We start from the raw sequence: 26,493 nt of genomic DNA on the forward strand, positions 1-26,493 counted from the left end.
AGAAATGCTCATCATCACTGGCCATCAGAGAAATGCAAATCAAAACCACAGTGAGATACCATCTCACACCAGTTAGAATGGCCATCATTAAAAAATCAGGAAACAACAGGTGCTGGAGAGGATGTGGAGAAATAGGAACACTTTTACACTGTTGGTGGGACTGTAAACTAGTTCAACCATTGTGGAAGTCAGTGTGGCGATTCCTCAGGGATCTCGAACTAGAAATACCATTTGACCCAGCCATCCCATTACTGGGTATATACCCAAAGGACTATAAATCATGCTGCTATAAAGATACATGCACACGTATGTTTATTGCGGCACTATTCACAATAGCAAAGAGTTGGAACCAACCCAAATGTCCAACAACGATAGACTGGATTAAGAAAATGTGGCACATATACACCATGGAATACTATGCAGCCATAAAAAATGATGAGTTCATGTCCTTTGTAGGGACATGGATGAAACTGGAAAACATCATTCTCAGTAAACTATCACAAGGACAAAAAACCAAACACCGCATGTTCTCACTCATAGGTGGGAATTGAACAGTGAGAACTCATGGACACAGGAAGGGGAACATCACACTCCGGGGACTGTTGTGGGGTTGGGGGAGCGGGGAGGGACAGCATTAGGAGATATACCTAATGCTAAATGACGAGTTAATGGGTGCAGGAAATCAACATGGCACATGGATACATATGTAACAAACCTGCACATTGTGCACATGTACCCTAAAACTTAAAGTATAATAATAAAAATTAAAAAAAATAAAAATAAAAAATTATGTGTTTGGCCTCTGAAATAATGATGGGCAAGCCACTTGTGAGCATAGCTTTTATTTGACTACGGGGTCCAGGAAAAAAAGGGGAAAACGCACAAGTTCCAAACCTAGAAAGGAAACATTTAAATGTACTGGAGGACCAGAGCGGCCTGCTGGGCTGTGAGCTCCTGTTCAGGTCCAACCTTGAGCAGTACTGCATGGTGGAAACAGCCTGGGCTTCACTGGAAGCCAGGAGACCTGGGTTTGCCTATTTAAAGCTGTGTGACCTAAACGTTGGTTTCCTCATTTATGAACCATGAGCCACAGTGCCTGACTCATAATTGATGCTTCAAAAAACAGTACATGCATTTAAGCTCCCAGACTGGTTAATTAATCAATGTTTCAGCAGCCAATTAAGTGACACAGGATATGTTTTGTTTCAGGGACAAGCATAATTTATTTCTGTGTTATATATCATGTCACAAGCTGAACCACAGAAGCTGCCTGTCTACCCTCAGCCTTTTCTCGCTGACCAGGCTGCTGAACCCGCCTGGATCATGCTGGCTTAAACTCTTCGTTTGTATCCTATTGTGGGTCGTGAACTGCTATGAGAATTTGATTAAAATTATGAACTCGCCCCAAGAAAAATGCACGTACACATAAGCACACAAAGTTGGCATACAATTGTGAGGGGTTCACAGAGTCCCTGAAGTATATCCTCAGACTCTGGCTGAAGACCCTGGGTCTAAACCATGGCCTGCAGAGGGCAGCAGGGCAGCTGGAGCCCACATTGAGAGCTGCATTCAGGAAAGCTGGGGACGCTGTAGAATTTGATGAGTTTTTTGAAGGCACTTTTCTTCAGCATCATCATCTCTTCTGGAAACCTGGAAAAGAGTCTGACCCTGGAGGAGCCCCCATTCTTCACAGAGGCCTCTGTGGGCAGTGGCTTCTGAGCACTCACTGGCACGCTGTTGCAACTGAGGGAGCGCACCGTCTTCTTCTTAGTCTGCACAGACAAGTAACTGAACAGGAAGGAGGACAGCTTGTGCTTGGTGGCATCCGGGGCCTCTTCTGAAAAGCAGTCATCAGCTGGGTCCAGCAGAGTTTCAAGATGGAGGCCGTTTTCCCTTCTAATGGGACCGGCTCCCTCACGCTGAGGCTGCTTGATGATCTTCCTGGCCTGGCCTGGATCATCTCCTGCCCCACTGACAGACTGAAGGGACGTTCCACCAGCCCAGGCTCTGGCGCCCGTGATTTGGGGGATGAGGGTCCCAACCCGAGGGCTGGGTTGGGAAGTACAGTGCTGACTCAGGATGAGAGTGGCAGCATCTCGAATGAGATTCCAGTCTCTCAGGATGTCATCCCTAGTGGTAAACTGGGATGTCACAGTGAAACGGATGATTAACTTGTCCTGGATAGTGGCCGGGATGAGGAAGAGACGGCCAGCTTTAGCTATTTCCTTTAACACATTTTCTGTGAGACAATTAGGACCCTGTTTGAAAAATAAAGAGAAGTGAAGTCTCCATCGCACCCCCTGTCAGCATCCCCAGAGCCCAGCATTTGTGTTTCCGAGAGGCTCTGGAGCACCACATAACATCATTCACAGAGGGGCTTGGAAGATGGTATTACCTTCAGACGAAAAACCACCAGGCCAAGGTGCCTCTTGGCAGGAATTTCAAAGGAAGGGTCATTTCTGACCAGAGATTCAAAATATTTAGCCATTTCAGTACCCTGGAATTGCAAGTACAAAGAGAACTGAGATTAATCATCAGACAAGAGACTATGCATAAACTTTCAGACTGCTAAATGGTTTTAAACCAGGGCCACCTTCGCATTACAGAGACCTAAGCGGCTTCTGCCTCACTGTCATCTCCATTTGATTTTGCTCATATTCCAAGCTGGAAAATCTCCAGTGGCTCCCTGTTTCCTGTCACATCGGATCCACCTCGAGAACTCAACTCAGGGCCTGTTTTCAACTCAGCCCCAGAACCCAGAAGGCATGTGCTTTGCAGTCCAGGCAACCTGGCCTCAACTCCTGGTTTCACAGCTCCTTGACTGGCCAAGTGGGCAAGTGAGGGCCAAAACCCAGTCCATGCTCTGCGTTCCCAGCCAGGTGCCTCATGCGAGCTGCATGTGCCTAAAGGAAGATATGCCTGTTTGTAGTGCACATCAAGTTGCCATATGGGCTAGTGGTGGCCCTGCCCCATCCTAAGCCTACATGCTTCACTTGCCTCTGAAACCTCTTCTCGCCCTGTATCCCAAATGCCCTTTTAATCCCCTGTTTCTGACATTCCATAGAGAACATATTTTCACATCTTGTCCTCACCCATCATGGAAAGGTTTTGGGCCTGGTTAACGGATACAGAGTTTCTGCTCGGGATGATTAAAAAGTTCTGGAAATAATGGTGATGGTCACACAACATTGTGAGTATTCTTAATGCCACTGAATTGTACACTTAAAAATGAGTAAAATGGTACATCCTGTGGTATGAATATTTTGTTACAATTTTAAAATGTTAAAGGCTTTGTATTCTATTAATCTTCCACTGAAGTTCATACCATCTTTTTAAATGTCCTGGGGTTTTTTGCTTTTTCTTTTTAACCCAGGATTACTAACTAAACAAGGACAGGACTTGCCTCTTCTTTGATTTTTAAAAATTTCTCCAAGCATCCAGAAGATCTCAATAAAATATTTGCTAAGTAATTCTATCAGTTAGTTCTCATACTTACTACTCTATTTCAAGAGAGGGCAAGTTTGTTAGCGGATCCTTTTTTTTTTTTTTTTTTTAAGAGATAGAGTCTTGCTTTGTCACACAGGCTAGAGTACAGAGGCATGTTGCACAATCAAAGCTCACCGCAGCCTTGAACTCCTGTGCTCAAGTAATCCTCCCACCTTCACCTCCTGAGTAGCTAGGACTACAGGCATGCACCACCATGCCCAGCTACATTTTTTAATTCTTTTGTAACGACAGTGGTCTCACTAGGTTGCTCACCCTGGTATCAAACTCCTGGGCTTAAGCGATCCGCCTTCCTAGGCCTCCCAAAGTACTAGGATTACTGGCATGAGCCACCATGTCTGGCCCTGAGCCTGTCTTTTGACCATAATGAAATGAGTTTCTCCAAATCTTTCTCAGAGCCTCTTTCTCCCCTGCGTGGTCAGTTTCAAACAGCACAGGAGTTTTGACCTGCTCCATTTCTAACCTGGGCCCCTTCACCCCTCCTTAGGCAACCTGGTGATCCCTTGCTCCTGGGAGGTCGCCATATTGACGCCAAACTTAGTGTGGACACTCAATTGGCACAGCACACCATAGCCCAGAACTCCTGGGCTCAATTGAGCTTCCCACCTCAGCCTCCCAAGTAGCTGGGACTACAGGCATGTGTCCCTGTGCCCAGTTCAATCTTTCCATTTTTTAGAAGGAAACAAGGGAAAGTGACTTTCCTAAGGTACAAGTGACAGTAGGTAGATCTCCTCCCACTGTGCTTTTATCCCTCCTACAACACATGCTGTTTGCAACAACAGAAGCAGAAGTCAGGGGAGAGGAGAACACAGAGCACAGGCAGCACTGCCACCTCCAAAGCCCCACTTTACAGGTTCTGAAAGCAGAGCTGCTGCCAGTGCCCTGCACCGCTCTAGGTCAAGGGCAGGCACAGTGCAGCCATGGCCAAATATAGCCCCCACCTGTGTTTGTAAAGTTTTTTGGAACACAGCATTCCCATTTGTTTACATATTGTCTGTGGTAGCTTTTGTAGTACAGAGGTAATTACAATAGAGTATGGCCCACAAAGCCAAAAATATTTAGTATCTGGCTTTTTATAGGAAATGTTTACCAATCCCTATTGTAAGTGATAGGAGATGAGGAGGATGATGATGATGATGGTGATTATGATGACAACTTATTATAATGAGATGAAGAAGGAGATGATGAAGGAGGGGAAGAAGAGAAGAGGAAGAAGTACCCATTGAGTACTTAACTGAGTAGTAGGTAGACCCTGTGCTAAGGGCTGCATATATATTATCTCATTTAATTTGAGAGAAGTAGTATCCTTTTCTCATTTTTATAAATTAGGAAGGCATGGCCAGGGGTGGTGGCTCATGCCTGTAATCCTAGCTCTTTGGGAGGCCAAGGTAGGCAGATTGGGCAACATGACGAAACCCCATCTCTACAAAAAATACAAAACATGACAAAACCCCATCTCTACAAAAAATACAAAAAATTAGCCAGGCATGATGGTATGCGCCTGTAGTCCCAGCTCCTCAGGAGGCTGAGGTGAGAGGATCACCTGAGCCTGGGGAGGTCAAGGCTGCAGTGAGCTCTGATGGTGCCACTGCACTTCAGCCTGAGCAACAGAGACCTCATCTCAAAAATAAATAACAATAAATAAATAAATAAGGCAGAAAAAGGTAGAAAGGTTAAGTAATTTGTCTAAGGTCACCAAATAGTAAAGGGTAGAACTAAAAATCCATTCTTTAAAGCACTTCTCTGTAACAGAGAAATATGAAATTTAATTTTATATAACTTTCCAAGAGCTCAGTGTAGTAGAAAGCAGTCCAGAACTATGAAGAAAGGATTTGGAATTGGGAGGCTTCAGGGAAAGTACCGGGCCTTCTTCCCTTAAGCAGGGCAATTACTCCCTCTGAGCCTTGCCAGGTGAGAGTGACCACCCCAAGCACTGTGCTAAGAATCTAATGAAGAACTAGAATTTATTTTTGTATTGAAGGTATTACGCAAGTGTCAATAATTATCATCACAGTCAAGTTGAAGAGATAAAATTAAATCATATCAAACAACTTTATTTTAATTCCATTTCTTCTATTGTGGGACATTGGAAGAACTTTGAGCACGGTTTTGTAAAGGTGTTTGAGTAGGTGATCATAGGAATGCTCATGAAGCAGAAACCAGAACATATGGAATAGGCAGAAAAGCTTCTAGTGGAAGCAGAATTTAATCCATTCACAACATTTGGAGAGGAGAGGGCAGTTCAGGTGAAGGACACGGGTGAAGGTGCAGAGATGGACCGAGCATGGGGTCTGGATGGGTCGATGAAATGCCCAAGCTAAGGTAGGAGCTAATCATCAAGTCCTTGAAAGCCAGGCCCAGGAGTGTGGGCCTCATATGGTACGCAATGGGGTTGCTAATAGGAATTCAGGGGTTTGACTCGCAAACAGAAGTGCTAAGGGAGGTTAGTCAGGATCTGCACATTGAATATCCAGTCCCAAATTGTAAGCAAAAAAATTGTCCTAATTACTTGTAACCTCCACCAACCATTCCCCACCCACAACCCTCCAGTCTTGAGTCTGCATTTCTAGAAACAGCACAAAGTGCCTAAAGTCCCTCAATATTGTTGGTGGCAGCTGCTCATTGGTAAACAGCCAGTGGTGATTACAAAGGTAAAATTATCAACATTAAAACCAGTCTTATGAAACTGGAGAACATTATGTTAAGCAAAATAAGTCAGGCACAGAAGGGCAAATTTCACATGTTCTCACTCAAACGTGGGAGTTAAAAAGTAAGCAAACTGAGCTCGTGGAGACACACAGTAGAATGATGGTTGGCAGAGGCTGGGAAGGGTAGCGGGGAGTGGGGGATAAAGAGGTGATAGTTAACGGGCACAAAAATACAATTAAATAGATCCAATGTTAGGTGGCACAATAAGGCAACTATAGTTAACTATAATTTGCTGTACATTTCAAACTAACTAAAAGAATGGAACTAGAATATTTCTAACACAAAGAAATGATAAATGGTTGAGTGGTGTATACCCAGCTACCCTAATTTGATCATTGCACATTGTATGCCTGTATCAAAACCTCACACATACCCCATAAATATATACGTAATTATTAGGTAAGCATAATAATTTTTTTTTTTATGTTTAAAAAAAAGTCATAGTTACCGCTTCCACCACTTCATTTTGGTTTGTGTTTGTTTAACCAAGAAGGAATTCCCTAGAGGAAAGGTGGAAGGACAAAGACACACATAGGCAGAAAGGACAGTGTCTTCAGCTTCCCGCGCTGCTTTTATCAATGGCTTTGTCTTGCATGTGAACTCTTGTAGAAGTGGGAGAACAATGCCAGTGGCCAGAGTTCTTAGTTAAGTCCCGCCTCTTCCATGAAAAACATGGGAGAGAGGCTGCACCAGTCTCATTCACCTCTGTGTCCCTTTCTTAGCACAATACCTTGTAATTGCTGAATTGAATAGAAATAAATTAAGCCAAATAGGCCTTCAATAAATGCCTGTCGATGCAGGGAGCTTTGTTCCAGACTTGCTAAGTCTACCTGTCCAAGCCAGGAGAGCTTTATTTCAGGCATAATCATAAGAGTGCTAAAATATTCAGCCAGCTGTGACCATTGAGGTAATTCCAAAGCAGACAGGATCCTACCCTGGCCATACACACTTCCCCTTGATTTACTTTCTCTTTCTCTCTCTGCAAACCAAACTCTGGGGCCATCCCTCCCCAGTGCTCAGTGACAGCAAGGGGAACGGTGAGACACTCAGCAGAGGACAGGCATCAGACAGCCCTCAGGGCATGTTGTGCTCAGCGCTCCCCTGGTTAACAAAGAGAATCAAGTCCCAGGAGCTGAGGAACAGGCCCAGACACCTGAACCAGACACCACAAGTCTCCTGGGCAGATCTGCAAAGTAGAAACCAGCCTTCCTCGCCATGAGAAAACAGAGGAACACAGGCTCAGCCCCCACAGCGGCATGCTACATACATGTCTGACATGTGCTTGAAGATTCTTCACCCCGAAGGACCGAATCACGAACCAGAGTTTAATAGAGCGAAACCGTCGGCTCAGGGGGATCTGCCAGTGCTAGAAACAAAGGAACACAGTGCCCAAGGTTAGAGACAAGGGCGCCCCACTCCCTCGGGCATTTCTGGGCATTATCAGTTGCCTGCCAAGCCCTCCAGGGATGGACGGTGTCACCATGACTCCGGGAGCTATTGCTAAGGAGTAAGCCAAGCTCCCCAAGGGTTGTCCCATCGTGTGACCAAATCACTGACGAGGGTGGCCAATAGTCACCCGTCTGAGAGCCAGACAAGTGGAAATCAAGTCCATTACCCTAAACCAATGAGAAGGGCACTTTGCTTTAAAGTGCTGCTTTAAACATTTCATCCCAGCCCAGAAAATCAACATAAGGGAAATACATTTTTACTCTAAATGAATCTATATTCCTTGAATAGCAGAAAATAAAGTTCTATTTTTATTCCTCCCAAAATGTAAAGTATAGTGGTTAGAGCGCAGACACTAGAGCCCTGCAGACCTAGGTTTGCCCTCCAGCTGTGCCACTTACTAGCTGTGTGACCTTGGGTAGTGCCACCTCACTGGCTCATCAGTCCGGGACATAAAGAACCAATTGCACCTCCCGGGCAAGTAGTATAAGGACAAAGAACGCCAAAAGCCTCAGAAGAAGTTGTCAGTAGGTGCTGGCTATTTAGATTATTTTAAAATGTGAGCTACAAATCACAGTAGCATTTCTGTCTGGAGCCAAGATGATCCCTATTTAACCTCACACTGCCTTGTTCATTTTCCTGTGAAATTCCTGTGATCTGAGAGGCATCACTCCAGCTGTCGGATTTCAAATGAGCACCCAAATTTCTGCCGCTGTTAGATGAAAATTGACCCTTTGCTCCTGGTGGCCAAATTCAGCAGAGCTTAAAGTTCAAGGTTGCAGTCACCATACATCTGAAAATTTCCAAATCAATTTCAGACTGATTTCTCAGATCTGAAAATAGAGCAGAGGATTTGGAAAACATTTGCAGTTATTCTAATGAGTCATGTGGTTTCCTAATGACGTCTCCCTCAAACGTCAGAAAGTTTCTACCACAATTTCTGTTGACTAAAAATAAATGTTTGTCCCACTGCGTATTTATCTGCCCATACACAAGATTATCAAATCCTCACAAATGTCCTCATCTTCACCCTTCACCCCAGTTTCCTGAGCCAGGCACAGTTGGGACATTATCCCTTTGTTGATGGACAATGTTTCTCCAGCAGAAAACTACTAAGCCTTTGATTTCCCAGCAAAACTCTGTGGTGCTGGGGAGCAGCTTGGGGGCTTTTGTGCCAGCAGAAGGCATCAAAACCTGAAAATGGAACAAAATTGCTGTAACAGGGAAAGTGTCAACTCCACCTCTTGTCCAATGGACACTCCAAGAGAATAATGAATGGATGATAGGGATCATCTCTTAAAAGGTTCTGGTTTCCAGATAGTTATAGCCAGTTTATTTCACATATAGAGAGAGCTACTTTATTTTACCAGCAAATACACCAGGATAGGCAGAGGTGATTTTATTTTAATTTCTTCACAATCTTCCTTATTCCCAGTTGCTCCTTTTCTTGTCACTATTCCAAAACTGATCCATGCTGACTCAGCAGAGTGGTTCTAGCCAACATTTTCTGCTGGATCAAAAAATCTGGACATATAAAGCCTGACAGGGCTCTTCTTTACCTTGACGCATCCCCAGCCTCCTCTGTGTCCTTGTAAGGTTTTGCAGGGCTCCCTTGCCAAGGCTAAGGTAATGCTCCCTCCACTGGTGCTCTCTGTCCAGTGAGAGGTGGAAAACAGGGAGCTTCTCCCCTGTCAGAGAATCTAGCCCTGATTTTAGGTGATTCCAGGACCCCAGGGATTAAGCACCTAAGTCTTCTCTCCTGGGATGCTGCCCTATTTCTGGCTCATCTCAGAGCAGGACTGAGCTTCTGTTCAAAGCTGCAGCCACCTGGGTGGGAAAGACATTGGGCCCGAGTGAGAGTAGCTGTGAGGACCCTCAGGATCATGAAAAAGATAGCAACTTCTCTTTTCTAGGAGTTTCTTCATGGACTTGAAAATCAAATCCATAGGATTAAAGGTGGGGGAAGGATAAGTGTAAGGCAGCGCCTTCTGGGTGGAGAGGTAAAAATAATAAGGTTCCCCAGAGCAGGGCTGGGAAGAGTTTACTCTAACATTTGTATGAGTTATCTGGAAGACAGAGAGCACTGCAAAATCTCCAAACTCCTGGGAATGAACCCCGGGAAGATCCTGAGGCACTGTGGTAAATGAATTTAAACGGTGACATGAAATTCAAAAGGGCAAGGGTGAACATAATGCTTCTCAGTTATGATGACCCAAATACACTCATAGGAGAATGGGCATCAATTCACACTCAGGAAGCAAACCTACAGTTATCCCTAAAGATATCTGACCCTTGGGCTGTTCTGGAATTTTTTAAATTTTTCATTAAAAATCTCTGAAAACCTACCAGAAAGAGCAGTGGAGAAAAAGAACCATTATTTTTCTTTCTTTATTTACCTCTAGAGGGTCTTCTGTCACCACCAGTAAGCCGTGAGGCTTACCGCTGCAATTCTAATCCAAAAGCTTCAAAAATCTAAAGAGGGTGTGCGCTGGTCCAAGGGAGAATAGCCAGTATAATCAAGTGATGACTAAGCTATTATTTTAAGACTAAAAGGGCAAGACACTTCAGTTGTCCAAGAAGATAAAACCATCTCTTCACAAGGAAGGACGCTTACAGGGGTCAGACACTGCTCTCAGCACTTCAGTGTATTAATTCGTATAATCCTCACAGCAAGCCTAAGAAGCCAGAACTGTGGTCATCAGCCTCATTTGACACAAGAGGAAATCTGGACACAGAGTTTAAGTCACTTGCCCAAGGTCACACAAGTTAGTAAACAGAAAGCCGGGACTCCAACACACGCCATCTGGCTTTAGCACCTACATGCTTAACCACTGTCATGACAAATCTCTGCAGCTTCAAAGAAGAGCTTTCAGAAATACTATGCCTCCCATATATTGAGCACTTGCCACACGGCTATTGTGCTAGGTGATCCACACGTGTTCCCATTTAAGCTTCACAATACCCTATGAATCAATGCCACTATTCTCATTTTACAGATAAGGAAAGCAAGGCTCAGAGAGGTCCAGTTAGTTTCCCGAAGGGCCACTGCGGGAATGGAATTCCAAAGCAAGCTTGCCCCCACTCTGCTCTGCTGCCTCCGTTGGCCAGGTTATGTGTCATACATTCGTTTACATCCCCGTCTCCGCTACAAGTAAAGGAAGGGCTCATCCTCAAACTGCGGAGTCCATTTGTTAAGAATTCGTTTCCCTAAGGCAAAATACTGGCTGAGGATGTGGGATCAAGAGAGTTGAGGTTCGCCGGGCGCGGTGGCTCACGCCTGTAGTCCCAGATACTTGGAAAGCTGAGGCAGGAGAATCGCTTGAACCCGGAAGGCGGAGGTTGCAGTGAGCCAAGATGGCGTCACTGCACTCCAGCCTGGTTGACAGAGCGAGAGACTCCGCCTCAAAAAAAAAAAAAAAAGAAAAAAGAAAGAAAAGAGAAAAGAGAGAGAGAGTTAGAGAGTTGAGGCACAGTCAGTTGGGAAAGTCAGGAATGCTTGGAGGCTTCCAGAACCTCACACAAGTCCCGCAGCCCGTCACTACCACAGAGCGGCCCCACAGCGCCTCTGCCAGGGGCAAAAAAACAAAAGCGATTTCAGCAAGAAGGCTCTTTCCCCGCCAGGGAAATTCTCCACCCTGCCCTGCTGCTGGGTAAGAAACAAAAAAGATGACCGGAGATGGAGGCAGAAGGAACTGGTCCACCTGTGGTAGGAAGAGCATTTCCGGGAATTAAAAAATGCCACAAATATTCAGGAAATGTGCACACTGCCTCAAAGGCTGGTCTCATTTTCTAGGGTTTTTAACCATTTTCTGGATTTCATTCTATATACTTAGGCACAATTAGAAACCAAGGTATGCACTGGCAATCTTATGAGATGAGCTCATAGTGTGCTGCCTTCTGAAGGCAGCCACCGTACAGATTTTGGGGGGTCAGACGCCTACAGTTCCCACTGGCCACCCGAGACCACTAGGCTGCCCATCCCCGGCCACTCACCATGAAGTCGGTGGCCACGCCTGAGTTGGCATGCCTGAGGTAGATGGGATTCACACTGAAGGTCTGCTGCAGCTTGTACTTGTCCTTTACCCTGTGGGTTTCCAAATGGGCATTAGTGGCTGAGGTCTCTCCAGAGGAGGCAAGGCATTCCTGCGTGCTCGGAGCTGGGCTGCTACACTCACCAGAACCCAGTACAGTCAAAATGCACCATCATCCACTTGGAAGGATTAAAGGTGAAGGAGTCGGCATACTCAATCCCCTTCAGAAACCCCCGGAACTCGGGGCACAGGAAGGCAGTGCCTGCATAAGCAGCATCGATGTGGAGCCACAGCCCCTCACGGGCACCTGAGGAGGCAAACATCACCTGGCCGGAGGGGAGGCATGAAGTGGGGAAAGGTGTCTCGCACCTGGCCAAGCTGAGTGGTGGGCTGCAAGGATGATGTGCTTTGGCTAAATGAGAAATGGAGGGGGGTGGTGTGGAGATGGGAGCAGGTGGAGTCAGTTTGAAGAAGTGGGGCTGAAGGAGGCATCATTACCTCCTAACGGGAAAGTCTACAAAGCCTCACCCTTGCCTTTTTCTTCCACTGGGTAAAGGGCCAGCACCCTCTTGGCCTCAGCCTAGAACATCCTGGCACAGAAATCAATTTCCCACCAGCACAGAGAGCAATGTTAGTGCACCGAATACAAAAGTTAGAGGGAAGGTATCTCTCTTTCCTAGTGGTTTCTTGCTTGGGGATTAAACAGTCCCATCTGGGTTTCCTCTCTGCCTTTAATCTCTCCCATGATTTCCCCTACCCTACCCGTTTCCTTTTCTGAAGCTAGAATAGAAAGCATTTCTATTCTAGCCTAATTCACACTGTATTTTGGGTATAGCCTGCATTAAGTAAAGTTCAACATACAAGTAAGAGGATGAGAAAACCGAAGGCTCTCCTACTGTCGCCTCCTAGGACAGGAGGCAAGGTAGGCCACCTCTAACTCTTGTCACACCACTGGGAAAGGCAATGTCCAGGGATCCCTGGAAGAGACCCTCATGACCTTTGGTGGTTCTTCCCATGTCTCTGCATTGACCAAAGAGGAACAAGAATAATCCCATAGAGCTGGTGTCAGGTCCTTGCTTTAGGAGACATTTAAAAATGTATTCCTTGTCTTCCTAGCCAGAGAGGGAAGATACTTACAGATGGGGCCCAGCTCTGACAGGCAGTCAAATGCACAGACCCCAGTGGTCCCTAGCGTTGCACAGACCTAGGGGAAAACGAAGGCAAGTTAACATAGGAGGGTGGGCTCGTGTGACACATTTGGCCTGAGAAAGATTTCACCACAGATGTGATCGACTCCCATCCATCCCACCAGAACAGTGTATAGTTCAGACTGTGTTTTACCATGGCTCGTAAGAAACACATTTTATATAACAATCTAGTACACGTATACGTGTGTATTTGAAAAAAAAGTTTCATAAAACAATACATACTCTGGCTATATGTGTGCACTCTAATATTTTATACTATATTTCCTTTTAACGTTGGTTATGACCCACAAAATTTATTCCATAACACACCTATGGATAGCACCTTATGATGTGTAAAATACCATATGGGAGGACCTTTCTGCTTTTGTGTGCAGCATGTTACTTACCTGAATTCTGCCAAAATTCCTTCCTCACATCCAAGTTCTATCATTTTAAGCTTAGGCACATATCCTGACTTACAAAGACAGGCACCAAGCCCCGCTGCTTGTCTTCCTCGATGGCCTTCTGGAGAGCTTCCCCTCGGAGTGAGAAGTTGTCATCCACAGGCAGAAATTTCATCTTCACAAGGGAAATCAAACCAGCCTTTTCCACAGAGGAGTGAGCCTAGAAGGGCCACAGAAACCTGTCAGCAAAGAGTCATCCTGGAACGATCACTCCCCAGAAACTGCTGAAGCCTAAGACTCGGGGAACCAAATATGATCATTGGAAGCTTGTCTTCCCTACAGTTGCTGGAGACAAGCTCCCATGTCTGAGCTGCCCGGAACCCCAGCGTACTCATGTCTAGAAAAAAATTGCTCAAGGACCAAGATTCCAGAAGCCAAGCACCAACCCGAAGGGCTGTCCTGCGTCAGGCAACTCACCTGGTCAGAGGCGTAGGCCACGAGTCGGGCATTTAGGCAGGACTCATCAGCATCGGGCTCAGACGTTTTCATTTCCAGGATTTTGTTCTTCCTTGCTGCCAGCAGGGCGATCAAAGTGGATTCACTGACCGTGCTCTGCAGGGGAAAAGGATTATCATGGCAGCCTTTCTGTATTCTCTTGCCAAATTTCCCCAGGTTTTATAGTTTCTCTCTCTCTCTCTCTCTCTGTCTCTCTCTCTCTCTGTGTGTGTGTGTGTATGTCATAGCTATTCACAGAAGGAAATACACAGCTCCTCCTGCCCAAGGTGCCCATGTCCTTCCCCAACTTGCATTCCTATTCTGCCTTCTGAAATAAGCTTGCACCTAATACCACCCTCTCTATTAGAGAGGCCACAGAAACCAAAAAGAGAATGCTCTGTCTCTCCTGGATGTGTTTGCTCCCCATGTAAAACATATTTAAAAGAAGAACTCTCAGCTTATTACACAAATGGATATGGAGTTTGATTCCCCAGGGAGACAGGATCCTGGCCTGTGTGAGAGGCTGTTGACTTGGGCCCATTTAGTTGTCAATAGCTCTTGTGACCTTGGGCTAACATTTCCCCTCCAGAAGACTCTTTTCTGTCTGTGACATGGAGAGCATCCCTTTAAATGCTTCCCAGGATGGGAGTATAGATTATCCAAACAAGGGTTGGGTAGGACTTTGCTCTGGCCATGATTGTGGAGATCTTCAGGGCCACCTCAGAAACTTCACAGGAGTCTTTATGGTTCCTCATCATTCATTCACCCAGTCTTTGATGTCTCTGCTTCTTGAAATCTTCAAGTGACCTACACCAGATAGAATCCTGCTAAAAAGTCCTGGCAGACACTGTCATGGAGAGTGGTGTGGACCAGATCCCACAGATATTAAGTGCCTGGGAGTTACTCCATAACAAGAAAGCTATTTATGTAAAGAAGTACATAGCGTAATAATAATAATAATCAGCTGGGTGCGGTGGCTCACGCCTGTAATCCCAGCACTTTGGGAGGATCCCTTGAGTCCAGGAGTTTGAGAGCAGCGTGGACAACATAGTGAGACCCTGCCTCCAAAAAAAAAAAAAAAAAAAATCCAGGTGTAGTGGTGCACACCTGTAGTCCCAGCTACGTGGGAGGCTGAGGTGGGAGGATTGCTTGGGCCCAGGAGGTGGAGGCTGCAGTGAGCCATGATGGCTCCACTGCACTCCAGCCTGGGTGACAGAACCACGCCCTGTTTTTAAAAATAATAATAATAGTAACAACACCTTCCATCCGTATTGCAATTCATAGTTTACAAAACACTTTCTGGCATTCTACTTGCTCCTCACAACACCTCTTTGAGATAATTATGATTCTTGTCACACTAAGATGAGGAGAGTGATGCTCAGAGAGGTGATGGGACTAACTCAAGTTCGCATGGCTGACAATCCAGGAGAAAGCATGGTTTGGATTTAGACAGGCGTCGGTTTGAATCCTCGTTCTTCCGATTATCAGCTGTGTAAGCTAGGGCAAGTTATTTAATCTCTCTGAACTTCGGTGCTCTTATCTCAAACATTGGGGAATGGTACTATTCAGCTGCAGGGTTCCTGAGACAATTAGATGAAAAGCAAGATCATGTACCATAGACATTTAGCATGTTCTCCCAAATATGATATCTGAAGTTGTAACTATTTGCTGACAATCCAAAATGTCCACAACATGCAGCAATTTGTCTTTCTTCCGAGGTTCAGATTTTAATCTTGCTGCAAGGCTGCAGTGAGAGAGGGAGTCACTTAGCTAGCAAGAGGACCCAGTGAACTTCCTGGTTCTCATCTCAGAGCAACATGGCAATTTTTTTATTTTTTGAGATAAGGTCTTGCACTGTCGCCCAGGCTGGAGGGCAGTGACACAATCATAGCTCACTGCAGCCTCAATCTTCTGGGCCCAAGCAATCCTCCTACCTCAGCATCCCAAGTAGCTGGGTCTACAGGCACATGATACCACACCCAGCTAATTTTGTTTGTTTGGAGAGATCAGGTTTCACCATGTTGCCCAGGCTGGTTTGAACTCCTGGGCTCAAGTGATCCATCTGTCTCAGCCTCTCAACATGCTGAGATTACAGGGGTGAGCCACCATGTCCAGCCACGATTTTTATTTAAAAAAAGAATTCATTGAATCCTTGCATATACTCTTTGAGGGAAGTAGTATTATTATCTCTGTCTCATAGATTATAAAACCAGGAAACATACATTAAAGTAGAATTCAAGAAACTGAGGAATCTCAAAGGCCTCAGAACCAAGCCCTCACGAACATCAAGGATTTATAGATGCAAAAGCACCTAACAATGTGTGTGGTCCATGGGAGGCACCCAGAAAGCTCCACTCCATGGCACTACTCTTGAAAAAAAGAAATATTTGAAGAACCATAATTTGACAACTATCCAGAAGATAGGGTCAGAGGATATCATTAATCAGTTTATGCTGTTAATTGCTCTCACTGCAAGGGATCTCCTGAACCTAGCAAGGAGAGAAAGAGAAGTCCTCTCCTTGCCTTCTCCTTTCCCTTTTACCATGAGATACAAAATGGGACAATAAAAAGGAATTGTCAGATTATAGACTAAGAAACCTGAATCAAGTCATACTGGAAATGTGATCATGTATTGGCTCTTTAATTTCTTTCAAAGGAAGTAGCAGTACATGTGAATGAAGCAGAAGCTGAGGTGGGAGTAGAAGTGGAAGCTGTGATGATGGTGGTGTTGGTGATGACGGTGTGGGTAATGTGGGGGAAACACCATGGAGAACGGGAGAATTGCCAGGTTAGGGTTTGGCTTGTCTTTCGCTACTTAGCCCCCATGCTAGGTGAAGCCTTGCCAAGGGAGGTACCTGCAGGACGCCTCCGCCCTGGCTGCTGGGGTGGTGGTGCAAGAAGTGCTCTGGAAGTCCCAGCATTTTTGCCAACCAGTCCATGACGTTCATCTCCAGCTCTGTACACGCAGGGCTGGATGCCTGAGAAAGGAAAAGGAACTTCAAACTGCACAGCCCCAGGGCACTGAGGTGCCCCCACAAGCTCCAGAAACATGTCTGCCCCTGATGGTGTCAATGGGAACCTTTCTGGAGAAGGGGTCAATGTTAGGCCATGTGCCTCTCTCCTGGTCCACTCTCTGTCGACCAAAAAGAGAAAACAATGTGGGGTTTTGGATTCATGCTGCCCTCAATGAGGCGACTTCTCCAAGGCTCTATGGAGAAACAGCCCTAGAAATGGTTGGCTTGGATTTGGTTCTCCAAGTCCCTAAAATACATAGCTGAGAAGTCCTCAAATGCCCAGGGGGGAAGTTTTCCTAGAAAAGATATGAATACCCCCGCCCACCCACCCACACACCCATCGGAGTTCAGGTTTAAAATAAAAAGATGTTCTAGAAGGCTTTTGGCACCATTTAAAGCTGAGTGGTGCTTAAGGGGTTATTAAGGGAAGTCTTAGGACATATCTCCAGCTACTCAAATATAAGAGCACAGAGGAAGTGGTGACTCAATAGGCATCAAATTGCTTAGTTAAGGTCACAAACTGTGGCAATAACCAGATCTGTATCCAAATCTTATCTGTGTCTCTATGAGCTGTGTGATCTGGGGGAGATAAGTTGCTTAAGCCTCGATTTCTTCACCTACAAAATGGGATTGATACTCGTGATTCCATAGGGTTAAAGGATGTGATAAGAAAATTAAAATAAAGCATAAGCTTAAAGAATATAGCCCTCATTAATATTTATTGTGGAGCCATATTCAGAAACCAAGACAAAATATGTCTGCCCTAGGATACCACTTCCTGCTATGTTTCCCATTGCCAGTAGTTACAGCCATTGCTACTCACCCAAGTGAATCCCAAGCAGTTGATGGCATCAGCCAGCATGTCTCCTAGCAGGGAGGGCCAAGAAGTGAGGGCTGGGTAGTAGGCGTGCATATGGGGGCTCTGCCAATGTACCACCTGGAGGCAGAGCATGCACACAGTTGGCACCAGGAGGCATTTCCGGCAGGCTTGCCGTCTCCAGAGACCATCTCTGGCAAGGTGAAGTGTCACTCTAGAGATGGGCTGACACTTTTAAGCAGAAATCAGTGACATAACTCCATGAAAATCAGACTTGTTTACTGGTGTTCTTGCCACTCACGTGGCCCATGTCCTATGCTAGATCATCAATGGAGCCTTTTCATATATGCAAAGTCCAGAAGGAAATATGCAAAAGGAAAATCACTAGAGCAACCCAGTTGTGGGATTCTGGGTGGTATTCACATTAGTCCCCAGTACTTACCCCTCATGCCGCCCCTGCCTAGCAATAAAAGGAAGGGCAAGCCGGGCGCGGTGGCTCATGCCTATAATCCCAGCACTTTGGGAGGCCAAGGCAGGTGGATCACGAGATCAAGAGATTGAGATCATCCTGGCTAACATGGTGAAACCCCGTCTCTACTAAAAATACCAAAAAAAAATTAGCCAGGCAGGGTGGTGGGAGCCTGTAGTCCCAGCTACTCAGGAGGCTGAGGCAGGAGAATGGCGTGAACCCGGGAGGCTGAGCTTGCAGTGAGCCAAGATCGCACCACTGCACTCCAGCCTGGGCGACAGAGCGAAACTCTGTCTCAAAAAAAAAAAAAAGGAAGGGCAGACTGTGAGCTCCAGAAAAGCAGACTACTTGTTTCATCCAGTTTCTTGCAAAAGGCACCTTTTGTTTTTGTTTCATGGAGCGCTGAGCTCCCTGAGCATGCAACTCAGAGGGTCAGGGTGAATGGGTTCAAAGCTGTCCTTAAGCATCACAGTGGGGATGTAGTGAGGAGAGGAGACGGTAGAGAGGAGAGCCGAGACCAAGCGTATGGGAGGCCAACCTCCAGGCTAAACCCTGAGCCCACAATCAAAACCGGATGTAAGGAGGAGCTGAGTGGGTAGGAAGGGCCCCCCATCAGAACTCGGAAGCAGCCCCGGTGGTTCCTCGGCCTCATGGATTATCTAATCTCTCCTCATCTCACTGCTCTGCAAGCATGCCCTGTTCCTTTCTGCATTTATGTCTTTGAGCAATGCTGTGTCCCCTGATAGAAAGGCACTCTCTATAAAGACACGACCTTCCAAAACCTGCCAGTTCTTAGAAAGCTACTAAATATTCATTTCCTCCTCGAACTCTCCCCCAGCTCCCACAGCTCCCTTCGATCCCTTCCCTGAGCGATGGAACACTAGAATTCTAGATGTTTCACTCTACTGAGGACTCATTTGATAACCTCTTAGGGCATCATCCTGTTCTTTATTGTCCACACACACTTAGAGTCCTTCAAGAGCAAGGACCTTGTCCCGGACAGCGTGTATAGTATAAGGAGCCTAAGAATTAAGTCCAAGGACGCAAGTTCCCATCCCACCTCAGTCCCTAACCAGCTGCGTGACTGTGTAGATTTACCATGAAGCTAATGAACTTAAGCTCCAACGTACCATGTTTGTGTGGGTCTCTTTTGAGATTCATTCTTTTTTTTTTTTTTTTTTTGAGACAGATTCTCACACTGTCACCAGGGCTGGAGTGCAGCAGCGCCATCTTGACTCACTGCAACCCCTGCCTCCCGGGTTCAAGAGAGTCTCCTGCCTCAGCCTTCCAAGTAGCTGGGATTACAGGTGCCCGCCACCATGCCTAGCTAATTTTTTTGTATTTTTAATAGAGATAGGGTTTCACTGTGTTGGCCAGGCTGGTCTCGAACTCCTGACCTCGTGATCTGCCCGCCTCAGCCTCCCAAAGTGCTAGGATTACAGGCATGAGCCACCGTGCCCAGCCTCATTCTTTTTTGTTTTTCAAAAGGAGGTCTCAAAAAGTGTTTACAGTACAGACCCCATAAGACCAGGAGCCTCTCCTGCACCTCCCTCAACCTCAGTTTCTCATCGTAAAATAAATCCTGTCTCCTAGGGTTGTTGTGTGGGTGGAGGCGTGGGCAAGAAATGTGTGAAATGTTAAGCTCTAACATTAACGGTAAACTAATCATGTGGGTGACAGACACATCACATATCCTGACTTGACTCAGAGGATCAAACCTCTTCCTCCGATTTTCACCACGCAAGAGTCATGATCAGTAATAACCACATCTCCTGCTCTCCAAGCCTTCTCTTACTTACTTCTCACAGGACCCTATGCGGTAGGGCCTACGCATTATCTCTGTTTTGCAGGTGAGAACTGGGGCTGACAGAGAGAGAGCGCATCCCTGTCGTCACACATACCCCATAGGGACAGGTGACCACAATGAGACAGAAGCCCAGACACCCGAGCAGGGTGGTGTCCTGACTTTTCCCATGGGGATGCTCTCTCTCTCCCATGAAAAGCAAATGAGGATTGTCTAACCAGGGTTGGAATTAAATGAGAAAGAGGGTTTTTCTTGTCTTGTTTTCTAGGTGGTGGCAGGAAGAGAAAAACTAATTCGGTTTTCAATGAGGCACTGAGCAAAATGAGTAAGCAAAAGGCCAACTGCTTTCCGGCCAGCTCTCGGAGGCTGGTGTGGCCTCAGAGATGAGTTGAGAGATTTGACCCTCATTATCACTGTGCTTAGTAACAGTATTTTGGAAACCCCAGAGAAGGGCTTCTACCTCCTAGCTCTATCAAGAGACAATAGTCTGTTCTTGTAAGATAAATAAGATAAAATGAGCCAGAAGAGCCCTTATCAAAAACAAACAGACCTCTTTCCAGAAATGAGCCTCACCGACCACACCCACAGCAACTGCTGGAATTCCTTTCGATCAAACGAATCAGCTCATTTTCACCTCTTCTCACAGTTGCTTTCAGTCTCACTCCCAGATTACAGTTAGCCCCTCAGCAGATTACATTTTACAGAATAAAATCCAGGAGATAATCTTATCAGGATCTAGCCTCCGTAAAGCCTTACCGATACTGACATTTTCAAAAGATGCTTGTGAAATAGGCTGAATGGTCAAAGAGATGAGTGGCTTTGAATGAAATGGCCCTCATGGCCAGGCGCGGCGGCTTAGGCCTCTCATCCCAACACTTTGGAAGGCCGAGGCAGGAGTATCACTTGAGCCCAGGAGTTGGAGACCAGCTTGGGCAACATAGCAAGACCTTGTCTCTATTGCTTTAAAAAAAAAAAAAAAAGTCAAAATTGCCATCACTTTCTGAGTTTGAATATTTTCCCACCCCTGCCTCTAGGCATATTTTTGTCACTTTTTTTTTTTTTTTTGAGATGGAGTTTCGCTCTTGTTGCCCAGGCTGGAGTGAAATGGTGCTCTCTTAGCTCACCGCGACCTCCGCCTCCCGGGTTCAAGCGATTCTCCTACCTCAGCCTCCCAAGTAGCTGGGATTGCAGGCATGTGCCACCATGCCCAGCTAATTTTGTATTTTTAGTAAAGACGGGGTTTCTCCATGTTGGTCAGGCTGGTCTTGAACTCCCGACCTCAGGTGATCCACCTGCCTCGGCCTCCCAAAGTGCTGGGATTACAGGCGTGAGCCACCGCACCTGGCCTTTTTGTCACATTGAAGTCAAAAGTTCTTTGGGAATGATGAAGACAAACCTCAAGTTGGCCTCAGGAAGAGCCTCTAAACGTGTGGTTCAGAACACAAATGCCCCAAGCAGGGAGAGGGAAGACACAGCTTGTGTGGGGGTGTGGAGCCAGAGAGGCAATGCTAGGGGCCCAGGCTTAGCCAGGCACACTCAGGCACTCACCAGTAGAGGTGACAGAGGGTAGGAGAAACGGCAGAGCCTGTGAAGTAAGACTGGCCTAGGTTAAAATCCTGGATCTACCAGGTACTAATTCTGTGACTTTGGGCAAGACAATTAACTTCTCTGCGCGTCAGCAGTTTCCTCATCTGTAAAGCAGGGCCACTGGGAAGATTAAATTAGATAGCATGTCATGTGGCCAGCACAGAGCTGGCACATGGCAGGGAGCCCCGCCACAGGAAGGGAGTCAATGCCACTTTAGCATGAGCACCATGGCAGAGCTCCTCACCGCCGGTGGCCAGGGGTGTCCTCACCACCCATCAAGGCAGGCTCCAGCTCAAGTCCATGCATCAGGCAGCTTCCATCAGCTTCCTGGCCCCACCAGCGCTATCCCAGGCTGCACCCTCCGTCATGGAAAGTATCAATGACTCAGGGAAAGTCCCTTCTTGCTCTTGAAAAGCAGCTCAATCACCAGACCTCAGAGGGGACAGGAGGGGTTGCCAGGGCCCACTCAGTTTCCTGGGCCAACGCAACCTGGTCACCAGCGTGTCCTTGCGGGGATGTGTTCCCCACTTCCTTTCTTCTCTTTGGTGTGGTCTCAGACACTGTATAGAAGAGTCTCTGGCTCCGTTGTCAGGGCCAGGCACTACCTCCAGCTTCCTCTCCCCTGTCTTACTATCCACAGTTTTCCTTTCCCCTCAGACAAAATGTTCACTTCTCCACCCATCCCATTAGACTTCCACACTTCTGCCAGACTGTGCTCTGGAATGCAGTTGTTCTGGCCAGCCCTGCCCTGGCATCAGAAACCACCTGCCATGGCACAACTGGGCAAAAAAGAAAAAAGAAAAAGAAACCTAATACCACTCAAAGTCCTGCCCTCCACAGGCCTAGCAGATGGGCTGGGGTGTTGGTGGCCAAGTGGCTGAAGGATGCATTCTCATCCCAAGCTTACCCAAAGCAGGTCTTTCTTCAGGCCACCACCCACCCTTCTGTGCCCTGAAATCCAGAACTGCCCTTGTGGTCACTGTGTCTCACCCCAGGCATGATGATTCGTTCAATGTCCCCAAAGATGCTGTCCCAGCTCTCGGGGTCCTCAGGAGCACTCTCAGGCAGCTGGGCTCGCAGGTAGCCAGGCTGCACGTCTGGCGTCACACGTCTCTCCCGCACAGTGCTCAGGTACTGGCAGATGTAATCCACCATCTCTCTCCCTAGAAGTGACATAGAGAAATCAGGCTCAAGTCCCCTGACTGGGCCTGACTGATTTGTGCCCATCCGTCTCAGGTCCGGGCCAAGAGACTTGGTAAAGAAGGAGACGGATTTGGCTGGGCACAGTGGCTCATGCCTGTAATCCCAGCACTTTGGGAGGCTGAGGCAGGCAGATCACGAGGTCAGGAGATTGAGACCATCCTGGCTAACATGGTCAAACCCCTCTCTACCAAAAATACAAAAAATTAGCCAGGCGTGGTGGCAGGCCCATGTAATCCCAGCTACTTGGGAGGCTGAGGCAGGACAATCTCTTGAACCTGGGAGACGGAGGTTGCAGTGAGCCGAGATCGCACCACTGCACTCCAGCCTGGACTCAAAAAATAAAAAGACACGGATTCATGGGCCGAGGGTAGGATCTGATCCCCTGCACGACCTTATCTTCAGAATTTAAAAAAAGAGTGAGGGAGTGAATGAATGATGGAGGGAGTTTCTAAGTGAGCGAATGAACAAAAGGGAAAATCTCCAAAGCACAAAACTCTAGCGCCAAAGGGAAAAGTTTCATTTTCTTTCCCCTTCCTTTATCCACTTCAATTTTGATTGTCTCTCCTACCTTTCTTTCCTTCTCAGAAACAGAACATCTATTAACTACTTTATAGGTTCAGTAGAAACTCTATAGCTCTTTGTATCCAAAAATTGTTACACACACACCCACCAGTTATATCTGTTAGCACAGATAGAAAGATTCCATGCCCAGTTCCGATAAAGGACAAAAAAATCTGTTTTTTCACCATCCCCATTGAATCAGTTATTATTCATCTTTTTTGGACTCATATGAGGACTTAACTTCAAGAATCTGATTAAAACTGCAGGCTTACATATACACAGAACTTTGTGTATAATTTCTGAGACTCACAGAATTCCTAAAGCACAACCACGGATCCAGACCAAGCCCCCTGCCCTGGCCTGGGAAATGTGGCACCAAATCTTAATGACTTTCTCTCCCTCCTGCTGCCTCCATCAACACCTCAGTGCTTAGGATATTTTTTAGATGCTAAAAAAAAATGTGTCAAGTGAATGAACATATGAGTAAGGAAGGAAAAAAAAATCAAGTCGAACACTCTGAAACTATTGCAAATTATTTATTCTTTCAGGTTGCAGTCTTCAGTGCCTCTGTTGCTGTGCGTGTGTGTGTGTGTGGGTGTGTACACATATCTCTTTGTCTCAACATCCATTCCTTAGTACTTCCTGGGCTCTGCTTTTACCTAGGAGAGGGAACTCAATTTCTCCCCTCTGCATCAGCTTATGCAAAGTTCTTAAGAACAGAACCAACCCCAGACAAAACTGATGAGATAAAGGTAGATTTCCACACCATTCTGTCTTCCTTCTGCTCCCCTTCAACCCTCTCACACCCTGGTGCTTCCCCAACAGGGCCCCACCAGAGATCAGAGAGCTCCACTGGTCCAGGAACAGTGCTAAATGTATTTGTGTTCCACTCAGAGGATGAATATCCACAGGAACTTGCTCTCCGCTGACAGTGCCTTAGGAAAGCAATGGAATAAGCTAACGCACACTAATTAGTAAGTAGGAGGATATAAAAAACTATAGAAATAGACATTCAAGATTCTCTTTTAAGCAACTACCTACTTTCCTGCTAAGGGAGAGCCATGTCTGAAAACTGGATAATCACTTGCTTTTACCTGATACAGAGTAGGCACCTACTAAATATTTATGAAATGAATGACTAATGAAAGAACGCTACTGATAGATTCACACATGAAGGAATGAATGTTAAGAAAGAAAAGATTTGCAGTGATTATAGAATATTGAGAAAATTGTTTTCTATTTCAGAATATGAACAATCCCCTTTTCCCATTTAGTGGCTCAGGGATCCAAATCCTCAATTGTGTGGCGAAGTGGGGAGGGAAAGCAAGGCACAGTAGTGTGGACACATGTGAGAGTGGGTATATGAGAGGGAGAATGAAAGAGTGGTTGAGAAAAGTTTTACACTCCGATCTCACATTCCTTTCGCAGAAAAAAAAAAAATGTTGCTGGTGCCAACTCTCAGAAGGCAATTCTAATGCTCCCACCAAATGTCACCCCAAAATCTAAGGGCCACCCACCAGCAGCCGGTCCTGCAGGAGAAGCAGCAGGGCAGAGGGCCAGGGATGCCCGGTGCTCACCTCTCTCTCTGTACTCCTCAGGCTCCATCATCTCCCTCGGGCTCTGGCTCCTTCTCACAGATGGACACGCGGGAGGTGGAAGGCGTGAAAGGCGTGGAGCAGCCCGGCTTCCCTCTTGCTAGTCCTGTGCACTCCCTGGCGGCCGGTGTGGGCCCTTTATTTAAAGGGTTTTTCTTTGACCTTAGCTCCGCCCTTCCAAGTCCCTTCCTCTAGGTTTAATTAATTCCACCCTTTCTTCCCCCAGTCCTTGTTGAAAACAGCGACCACAACTTTGACTGGTCAAGAGAGCCAGGATAAAAGGCGCTTCTAAATTAAGCAGTGCACTTAGCAACCCAAGCCGGCAGGCAGCCTCCAGGTGGATGCCGTAAAAGAGCCCTCAGTTCTTTCCGCGCCTGGATTCAGACAATAGAGCTCCAGCCTCAGACAAGCTCCCAGCTCAGCAACCCAGAATAAGGCCAAGGGTATGCAGAAAAAGTAGCACAAATTATTAGTATTATTCCTGCTCCTGTTTCCTTATCAGCAGAAGGGAGGGAGGAACAGGCACTAATAGTGATGCCCCCCTGTGCCCAGGAACAGGCGGAAGTTACCACTGACCACAGTGGATTTTTCTATTACAACATACTACCTGTTGTTGTAAAGAATGAGAAAACACAGTTATAAGCCAAAAAGAATAGAAATTAAAACATCACCCCAAATTAATCACTTTCAGCACTTAAAGAAGTGGAAGGGGGGCGTGTAAAGGGACCTGCAGAAACCCCTGTAGGGAGGGGAAACACTATCCTTGGGGTTTGATTTCTGAGTAAAAAGTAATCCAACGTTTTCGAGTTGCTAAATGCAATAGTCTTTCTTGTTTATTTGTTTCCGGTCATCCTTCTTGTTCTCTTCGTGGCATTTTCTTTGTTACTGCTTCATCCTGGCAGCTCTCAGTTTCTCGGGGCTTTCCTCCTACACCTCTGGCTGTTTGTTTCCTCCAGTGCTGGCACACCTCAGGGCATTGCCCTCCTTTCATCTTTCTTCTTAGGTGGCATTGCCCATTTCTAAGGCGTTTTGTTTTGTTTTGTTTTGTTTTGACAGAGTCTTGCTCTGTCGCCCAGGCTGGAGTGCAGTGGCACAATCTTGGCTCACTGCAACCTCTGCCTCCCGGGTTCAAGCAATTCTCCCACCTCAGCCTCCTGAGTAGCTGGGTCTACAGGCATGTGCCACCATGCCCCGCTAATTTTTGTGTTTTTAGTAGAGATGGGGTTTCACCATGTTGGCTGGGTTGGTCTCGAACTCCTGACCTCAAGTGATCCACCCGCCTCAGCCTCCCAAAGTGCTGGGATTACAGGTGTGAGACACTGCGCCCAGCCCATTTCTTAGGCTTTAAATGATACCTATGTGATATCCGTATAGGTTTAAACATAACATCAGGCCCTCCCTGTCTTTTGAGCTTCAAAATCTTATATCCAACTGCCTTTCTGACAAATCCTCTGGTATGACTCTGAGGCACCTCAAACTTAACGTATTGCAAAACTGTCTTTCCCCAAAAATATGCACCACTTCTAGTCTTCCCCATCTCAGTTCATCATCTCTCCATTTTCCATCCACCCATCTATTCACCCCTTCACCATCCATTCATCCAACCACTCATCCATCCAACCACCATCCACCCATCCATCTATCCCTTCATCCATCCATTCATCCAC

General features: G+C 46.4%; 1 protein-coding gene across 1 annotated transcript; it reads right to left on the bottom strand.

Annotated features, from left to right (window-relative positions):
• Positions 1-1,323: 1,323 nt before the first annotated feature.
• HDC (histidine decarboxylase) lies at positions 1,324-25,072 on the bottom strand. Its single transcript, XM_032174390.2, has 12 exons — positions 24,809-25,072; positions 22,458-22,630; positions 17,614-17,727; positions 16,632-16,754; positions 13,759-13,893; positions 13,358-13,501; positions 12,828-12,894; positions 11,835-11,997; positions 11,653-11,743; positions 7,481-7,579; positions 2,396-2,497; positions 1,324-2,258 (listed from the first exon to the last, which is right to left on the bottom strand). The coding sequence occupies exons 1-12, from the start codon at positions 24,837-24,839 to the stop codon at positions 1,512-1,514; spliced, it is 1,989 nt and encodes a 662-aa protein (XP_032030281.1). The 5' UTR covers positions 24,840-25,072; the 3' UTR covers positions 1,324-1,511.
• Between the last annotated feature and the right edge of the window lie 1,421 nt (positions 25,073-26,493).

The sequence above is a fragment of the Hylobates moloch genome, unplaced genomic scaffold (assembly GCF_009828535.3).
Source record: "Hylobates moloch isolate HMO894 unplaced genomic scaffold, HMol_V3 SCAFFOLD_14, whole genome shotgun sequence".
Lineage (NCBI taxonomy): Eukaryota > Metazoa > Chordata > Mammalia > Primates > Hylobatidae > Hylobates > Hylobates moloch.

Coding starts and splice junctions, on each gene's coding strand:
- HDC (XM_032174390.2), bottom strand. CDS start 24,839: ATGATGGAGCCTGAGGAGTACAGAGAGAGAG. Junction 22,631..24,808: donor TGAGGAGTACAGAGAGAGAG/GTGAGCACCGGG, acceptor TGTCACTTCTAG/GGAGAGAGATGGTGGATTAC. Junction 16,755..17,613: donor ACTGCTTGGGATTCACTTGG/GTGAGTAGCAAT, acceptor TTCCTTTCTCAG/GCATCCAGCCCTGCGTGTAC.